The following is an 8,325-nucleotide window of genomic DNA, read 5'->3' as shown; positions in this document are numbered from 1 at the left end:
AAATAGTATCGATATATATAAATATCGATATGTGTTTAAAATAATAACTATATGTATGCGTATGTACGTAACAGGTGAAAAGCAGATGCATTCATCGTTATTTAAAAAAAATGCAAATAAAATATACGGGCATGTTTATATAATATGCTTGTTTTCCATATCATTTTTACGGCTCCGCGGTTACTCAAGTTGTACTCTATAGGCAGGATGCTCCTCTGGAAGGCACCGGCTCCTCCGTGATGTTCGAGATGTCTTTTTTCTCCCCTCGCCGGCGGGGAGGACGGGCGGACAAGGGGGAAGGGGCCGGGCCGGGGCCGGGCAGGCACGGCGTGATGCCGCTGCGCTGCCGCCGGCGGCTCTGGAAATCTCGGTCAGGAGCCGAGCAGCGAGAACCACACGGCCCGGGATCCTCGGCATCTGCTTGGAGAGGGGCTCTTGCCAAATTCCGTCGCTCTGGTATGAAGTTTGGCTGAGCCTGGGATGACCGGGAATGTCGGGGGGGCGGGCGGGGGGTAAAAAGGCAGAGTTAAAAAAAGACGGGGAATGAATGGCTGCGCGGAATGAAGGGCGCCCCTGGGCGCGCATCTAGGCACAGCAGGAGCGGGAGGGGCCGCGCCCCGTTCGGGGCAGGGAGCGCCGCTGCACTTGTTGCCTCCCCGGAGCCGTGCGGGCGGCCGCGCCGCGCCGCGCGGGTCCCCCAGCCCGGGGCGGCCGCGCCGGGCGCTCCGCCGGCGCGGAGGGGCGGGCGGGAGGGCGGCCCGCGGGCGCGCGGGGTGTGGGCGGGCCGGGGGCACCGCCGAGGCCGGCCATGCAGATGGAGGGGGCGGGACGCGGGCGCCGTGACTCGGAGCCCCGGAAGCGAGGAGAAGCCCCGTATAAAAACTACTGGGGACCTTTCCCGGCCAGAACTACGAAAGCTCCGGAGACGGCGGCAGCCTGCGGCGGCAGCGAGCGGGGCGGCCTCTTGGGCGGTGCGGGGCGGCCTCTCCGTGGGCGCGGGGCGGCCTCTGCCCCGGCGGGAGCGCGGAGAGCGGTGCAAGCAGCGGCGCTGCAGGTCGGGCACCTTCCCTTATCCTGCAGCACCGCCTGGCTCCGGGGGGCTTTTTCTCCCCACACCCCCCATTGTATTTATCTATTTTTTAAAATCTAATCAGTAGGTGTGTCCTCCTGCTTCCCCACTGAAAGGGACGGCCACAGGGGAACGGAGCTCGGGCGCCGGGTGCGCGCAGCTGCTGACCGCTGGCTTTTCCTCTTTTGCCAGGCGCGGAGAGAGAGAGGCCCCGGGGGGCCGGCGGGGAGCCGGAGCGGTGCCTGGATCCAGCCCGGGGAGGCGGCGGCCGCTCACCATGGCAGACGATGAGAAGGCCGGCGGGAGTTCCGCGGACGGCGGCGAGAGCGCGCACTGCAACGTGCTGAGCTGGGAGCAAGTGCAGCGTCTGGACCGCATCCTCAGCGAAACCATCCCCATCCACGGCCGCGGTAACTTCCCCACGCTGGCCATGCAGCCTCGCCAGATCGTCAAGGTGGTGCGGAGCCGGCTGGAAGAGAAGGGCATCGGCCTGCGGGACGTGCGGCTGAACGGCTCGGCAGCCAGCCACGTCCTCCACCAGGACAGCGGCCTGGGCTACAAGGACTTGGACCTCATCTTCTGCGCCGACCTCAAAGGAGAAGCCGAATTTCAGACTGTGAAGGACGTGGTCTTGGACTGCCTCTTGGATTTCTTACCCGAGGGGGTGAATAAGGAGAAGATCACGCCTCTCACACTCAAGGTAAACCTGCCCTCTGCCCAGCCGCCCGGAGCGGGCAGGTGTGAGTGCCTGCCCGCGGGGAGCGGGCGCCTTCCCCTGGGATGGAGTGGTGCGCTCCGGGACGCAGCTCCCCCCCACACCTCCGCGACCCATGGGAACCCCGAGCGATTTATTCACCCCACGCTTAAAACCGAGGAGGAGCTTACAGTGAAGCGCCCTGACCGGGGCTCTTCAGGATTAATTAGCTTTTTCTCCCTCCCGGTTGATTTGCTGGGAGCGTTGTTTTACCTGGGGCGTGTGCCAGGCGCTGCACGCCTCTCCCAGTCCGGTTCGGCAGCAGCTCGGTATGCCGGTCCCGGATCCCGGGTGCACGGGGAGCGTAGATGGATTTAACATCTGCAAGAAGGAAACCCCGTCTGCAAGGCATGCTTCCAGCTGTGCTAAGTGCCCCAGCGGGGAGGCATATTCCCTCCTCTAGAAGACACTTTGCTTGAGTTCATTAGGCTGAATCCAGATATTTTCAGATTTTTAGAGGGATTTATTTTTTTAATGTGGGACCGATTTATGGAACCTGCACTGGTAGGATTGAGGGGAATGAACATTTGTTAACTTGTTCTTTGGGAAGTAGAGAGAGAAGTGAAAACCAATAAATAAGATTTCTTTTTAGATCGTAGTAGTGACCTTCTGCATATGGGTGCAGGCATATTTGGCAGATGTACCATGGACTTAGTCTGTAGATGTATTTAGAAGCTACTGAACAAAGTAGTGTTGCTGTATGCTTCCTTTGCACGTCACAGTCCCTGCAGAGCACCCTCCCCTGTTATACCCTTGCAGTGACAGCATTTTGAGCTCTCACATTAAACACTTACTCTGTGGTTTGTATCTGCAGACTCCATGAAATCTTTTATGAAATGCAGATATGGGGCGGGGGGGGGCTTGGAAGGGGTTAGCAAATGAAGTAAAGGAGAAATTTCTTGGATCTTTGTCTTGATTTGCTCATTTTGTCTTTCTCATTATAGGAGGCTTATGTGCAGAAAATGGTAAAAGTATGCAATGATTCAGACCGATGGAGTCTTATCTCCCTGTCCAACAACAGTGGCAAAAATGTGGAGCTGAAATTTGTGGACTCTCTGAGGCGGCAGTTTGAATTCAGTGTCGATTCCTTTCAAATCAAGCTGGACTCCCTGCTGCTTTTTTATGAGTGCTCAGAGAATCCGATGACTGAAACTTTTCACCCAACTATCATTGGTGAGAGCGTTTATGGGGATTTCCAGGAAGCCTTTGATCACCTCTGCAACAAGATAATTGCCACCAGAAACCCAGAAGAAATCAGAGGAGGTGGTCTTCTGAAGTACTGCAACCTTTTGGTAAGGGGCTTTAGGGCAGCCTCTGAATCTGAGATTAAATCCCTGCAGAGATACATGTGTTCGAGGTTTTTCATTGACTTCTCAGACATTGGCGAACAGCAGAGAAAGCTGGAGTCCTACTTGCAGAACCACTTTGTGGGATTAGAAGACCGCAAGTATGACTATCTCATGACCCTTCACGGTGTGGTGAATGAGAGCACAGTGTGCCTGATGGGACATGAGAGGAGACAGACTCTGAATCTGATCACCATGCTGGCCATCCGGGTCCTAGCCGAGCAAAATATCATCCCCAACGTGGCCAATGTCACCTGCTATTACCAGCCAGCCCCATACGTAGCAGATGCCAACTTCAGCAATTACTATATTGCCCAGGTTCAGACGGTGTTCCCTTGCCAGCAGCACACATACTCTACTTGGCTGCCCTGTAATTAAGAACTGAAACTAGTAGACCCCGTGGAGAGAACTTTTTCTAAGATGTAGGAAGGGGTGACGGGTCCCTCTGAAATGGGGTGTTTTGTGCAATGATGATCTGCTCTAGTTTTTAAGCTTGGGACAAGCTTGTGATTGTTCTAATAATTAATGGGAGCATGATCAAGAAGGAACCCCCAAAAAATTGGATCGTACCCCAGAGCACAAGAGGCCTGTCATTAAAAGCAACCAGCTTCCCCTGAAATAAGTGAGGGAGGAATGCTTGATGACAATATGGGTTGGCAATATCTGCTCCCATAGCTTTGGCATAGAGAAGGTGGGAAAGCCTTATTTTCTTTTATTTTTATTCTTACTCTAGAATGGGATCTGCAAAAGGGAGATTATGAAAGAAACAAAACAGACAAAAAAAACAACAAAAGAAAAAAAATTCACAAAAAACAGTTCTACATATATTCAGGAGTTAAAAGTTAGAGGCATAAAGCAGAGATAAGCTGAATAAAGTTGTATATTGGAATTACTGCATTTGGGGCTTGCAGCAAGTGCTGTCTATGGATTGACCGTGTAGAATGTATAGCTTGCTTGACTAGAATGCTTTACCAGAAACAGCTTGCTCCAAATGAACAGTAGTAGATTGGCACAGTTATAGAATCAGAAACACATACAATGACAAAGTCCATTATTTCCAGCTGTGTGCATGCCTCACATTTTAAAAATGTGGGAATGCTGGAAAACCAGCTGTGGCAAGAAGTATATACTTAAGGACCAAAGATTTCACAAAAAAGTTATCCAAGCAAAGAAGATACAGTAGAGTATATATATATATATAAATATATATATATGTAAAAGGAGATGTTCCTATATTTGTACACACCAATAGTAATCAAAAGTGCCTGATGCCTTCATAAAATTTGAAGTGAGAAAAAAATATATAGTTTTGTGGTTTAACCATGCATTTTGTTTTATCAGGGACACAAGGATAAAAAAAAAAAGCAAACCAACCCATAAGCTTGTGAATAAGTGGTGGAGGAAATGCCCTATTTTTTTTCTTGGCAAATACCTGTATAGAGTTAATGTTTTGTCGGTGTGCTATTATCCTAGGTACGTGTGTGTATGTGTGTATATATGTTTGTGTGTGTATATATGTACATGTTATTGGTGTATATCTATATATATACACACACAATATATATTAATGTGGTCTAGGAAAATGTAGCAATTAAGGAATGTTTAAATAAAGTACTACTTGTTTTCCAGTTTGCAACAGGATGTCATAGGACAGTGGGCACCTTGCAGTGAAATTTTAACCCACACCTGAGAAATTTGGAGTAAATGAACCAGTCAGGATTAAGGTGGGATTCAGAAAATGTCTTTGGTTGCAAGAACAAGGATTACAGTAATTCATTGGGTTGCTTTTGAGCCATAATAATTCCACAGATGGAGAAACGTATGACTAGCTGATTTTTTAAACTGTTTTGTACTGTAATGCCATTTTGACATTTAACCCACTAATGTTGTGACTGCATACCTCCATGATGTGTAATTTCAGTGGAACGTGGATCAAAGATAGGTTTATTTAAACCCCCTGACAGCTAAAGAATATTGTATTAGTTGGTAATTTGAACACTAATTGTTAATATTTAAAGGAGTATTTTTAATAGAATGCATTATGCATTCCAGGACCACTAGAATTTAGCAAATGTGAAATGAACCCTTTTTAAGAGTGTTGCACGATTGCTGAAAATTATATTTTATATATATATTATATATATATATATTTTTATGCAAATATTAAACATCTTTGATCTGGTTGTCACACTGCATTTACAATTTTAGTACTGTACTTTATTTAAATGGAATCACTTTACATTGGAACAATAGCTATTCACTTTCATTTCCTCTCCCGAAAGACCAGCAGGGGGGAAAAACCAACCTCCTCCACTGCTGTTTTCACTTCAGTGCCATCTCTGAAGGTGTTAAATTCTTTGTTGTGCTTTGAAAACCTAATGACTAAGTGACACTTGACTCTGATATTTTGCTTTTTCTTTCTGAGGGGGGAGAAAAAAAGGGAATTCAGGCTTTTGAAGGAAATCCGTCTGTGCCCTGCCTGGTCACAGGCACAGTCTGGCTCTGACGTTGGAGTCAGGGGCAGAGAGAGGGAGAGGACTCGTGTCCTGGCAGTGTATTTTCCCTATGGAGTGAGCAAGGTACATCTATTTTTGTCGCGCTTTGTACTTTTCACTCTGCAGGCACTTTAAAAGGAACCCGATTTGTTTACTAAAGCACCTTCCCTGGGAGTCCTTCAGGAAACTTAAAAGCTGGTCCCTTGCCATTGCTGGAATTGACATGCAGCCCTTGTCCCCACCTTCCCTTCCTTTGGTGCTGCCTTCTTGTCCCATGGAGGATCCCTGCAGCCCGCTGGAGGCTCCGGGCTGGGTGCTCCTGGCCCCCGGGCTCCCCGCACCTCCTGCTCCTGCTTTGCTAGCGGAAGCCAGGGGAGGGCTGGGGAAATAGGATCAGCTGGTAATGTGGTATGTCTTCTCTCCCACAACTATTTGTGGCAAATAAATGACTCATCCTCACTTTAAAAGGGTTTGAGAATCTATAGCTTTGCCACAACCACAGAATGCTGATAATACATGATACAGTGCTGTGCTGTTTTTGCTTTGAAGGACCCTTTATTTTTGCCATTGCTTGAAAGAAAGTTTTGAATTACTTCCTCTCAGCTCAAATCTAATTGTGGGTTGGGTTTTTGTTTTTTTTTTTTTTTTGATTGACAGCAGCTAGTTACCTTGTAGTGCATACAGCAGGGCTCTGAGCTAAACTGCACCTTTTGGCATTTGCATTTTGATACATATATAATATGTTTTTATATATATTATATAGGTATTCCAGATCTGTTTTGCATATGTTAATGATGAAGTGGTGGAACTGGTGGAGCTTTGTTTTATTTGTGACTGGTGGCTTAAAATGTGCCTGGTGTTAGAGGTGGGAAGAAGGCATGAGTTCAGGCCAAGAGTAAAATGAGAACCTCTTTTCAAAGCCTGGTTATTTCTGTGGTTTGCACACCTTTCCCTCCATAAAGTCTGACTTCTTTTTAACTGTTTTTTCCCCTCCTCTTCAGCACACTGGTACTTTTAAAGTTAATAACAGTGTTCTTGCTTTGTAGACTTGATCTGTCCCATCCAATCAGCTGTAAGGTTAGAGCTTGTGCTACAGAAGACAGTGCCCCTTTTAAAGAGCTGAACTGATTAAAGACATTGACCTGATTACAGTAAAACTGTTTGTGCCACCGCTGAATTTCCTGCTAACCAACAGGGCGCTAAACTTGGTTAAATGTAACGATCATAAAACAACCAAGAGCTTTTAAATGGGATTTTTCTTCTTTTTTTTTTTTTTTTCTTAGATGTAGCTGTCCTCTCAAATGCAAGAATATTTCTCCTAAAAATAGAAGGGCAATTAGAAGACCAAAAAGATGATATTTTTCTAGTTTCTTGTATTGCACTTAAAATATTTTTTATCTTGCACAAAGGCCTTCACACAAATCCTCTAAAAGCAGCTCTTACTAAATGCTTGGTTTGCATCACATCAGAAGCTCCTACCAGTTCAAAAATGCGCTTTTAAAAATTGAGATAATTAAGTGTGTTAGATAAAACTGCACAGAAAAGGAAAAATTGTATTTGCATATTCAGCTCCTATTTGAATATATTCTTTTGTATGGTTTTCTTTATGCAGAGAATTTCCCTTGCAAAAAAGAAAATCGGTGTACCGTTTTGCTGTTGTAATAGTGGTTTGCTAACAAAATAAATAGTAAAAAAAAAAATAGCCTGCAAATTTCAAGACATCTTGGCTAAAGGCACTGCAGGCTCCTGCAGTCTGTAGGAGTCTGTGCAGATTTGCTTTCCCTCAAATTTCCTTACAACTGTTGCCTTCTGCAAGGCATCCTGTTGCAGCAAACTGCTCCTTGGATTGCTCTTTTGGAACATTTTGACTATAGGCTTTGTCACAGACAGAAAAAGAGCTGATGGAAAACAGACTCTAGAGGGAACAGATTGTGAATTTTGTTTACAGCATCCAATATTTGGATTTTTTTTGTAAATAAAAAGAAGTTATTTTTTTCTATTGATTTGTGTCTGCTGTCTTCCATGTCTGAAATAGCTCTGGCCTGCTTCTACTGAATACCAAGTTTGCTTTCATTAGAAGAGGACAAGGGCAGCACTTTTCTGAGAAGAGTAGCATTCGGCTGCTTTCCGATTGGAGCGCAGAACATTTTGAAAAGCCCTGCCTTGTGCCAGCTGAGTTTGGCTGGCTGTACTCAGCTGCAGAGGAACCTCCCCAGCCACTGCCAAAAATACACACTCCAGCACCAGTTGGGCCGTGCAAATGGTCCGAAACATGAAAAGGAAACAGTGCCATGGCAACCCCACGCCCTCCCTGCCCTCCCAGTGTAGGTCATGGGACCAGGCATTTGTGATGGGTGCACCACAAACCACCGTGCTGGCAGGAACAGGGGTGTCCTGGTGTCCTTGAGGTGTATTTGGTTGGGGTTGATGTCTCCACCTTACTATTTTGGTTGGTCCGAGGGGCAATGGTGTGCTGCTGCCTGGGTGTAAAGGTGGTGCCAGGTGTTAGTGGGTGGGGTGCTGCAGGTCCTGAAGCTTGGGGCGCTGCTGGGGAGAAGGGATGTGCATGCCTGATTGATTCAGCTGCTGAAGCAGTCTGCTTCTTCCTGCAGATTCAATGTTTACTCTTCTTCCCTGCTCTACAGTGCTGCCCTTGTCAGC

General features: G+C 47.1%; 1 protein-coding gene across 3 annotated transcripts; it reads left to right on the top strand.

The window, feature by feature from the left end:
• Positions 1 to 310: 310 nt before the first annotated feature.
• Positions 311 to 7,667, top strand: TENT5A (terminal nucleotidyltransferase 5A). Of its 3 annotated transcripts, none has more exons than XM_021546212.4 (3): positions 311 to 456; positions 1,262 to 1,769; positions 2,768 to 7,667. In XM_021546212.4, the coding sequence occupies exons 2-3, from the start codon at positions 1,347 to 1,349 to the stop codon at positions 3,545 to 3,547; spliced, it is 1,203 nt and encodes a 400-aa protein (XP_021401887.1). In that variant the 5' UTR covers positions 311 to 456; positions 1,262 to 1,346; the 3' UTR covers positions 3,548 to 7,667. The 3 variants fall into 3 exon arrangements, with proteins under 3 accessions (XP_021401887.1, XP_021401877.1, XP_085430907.1); XM_021546202.4 differs by lacking the exon at positions 311 to 456 and adding an exon at positions 826 to 1,054; XM_085574781.1 differs by lacking the exon at positions 311 to 456 and adding an exon at positions 842 to 1,157.
• Positions 7,668 to 8,325: the final 658 nt, after the last annotated feature.

This window comes from Lonchura striata, chromosome 3 (genome assembly GCF_050655825.1).
Source record: "Lonchura striata isolate lonStrDom1 chromosome 3, ASM5065582v1, whole genome shotgun sequence".
Taxonomy (NCBI): Eukaryota; Metazoa; Chordata; class Aves; order Passeriformes; family Estrildidae; genus Lonchura; species Lonchura striata.
Note: the sequence above shows the minus strand (reverse complement) of the source record. Positions and strands in the feature narration are given on the sequence as shown.

What these genes read in the sequence shown, in the direction of transcription:
- TENT5A (XM_021546212.4), top strand. Translation starts at nt 1,347, where the DNA reads ATGGCAGACGATGAGAAGGCCGGCGGGAGTTCCGCGGACGGCGGCGAG. An exon ending in TCACGCCTCTCACACTCAAG is followed by an intron (nt 1,770 to 2,767) that starts GTAAACCTGCCC and finishes TTCTCATTATAG; the next exon opens with GAGGCTTATGTGCAGAAAAT.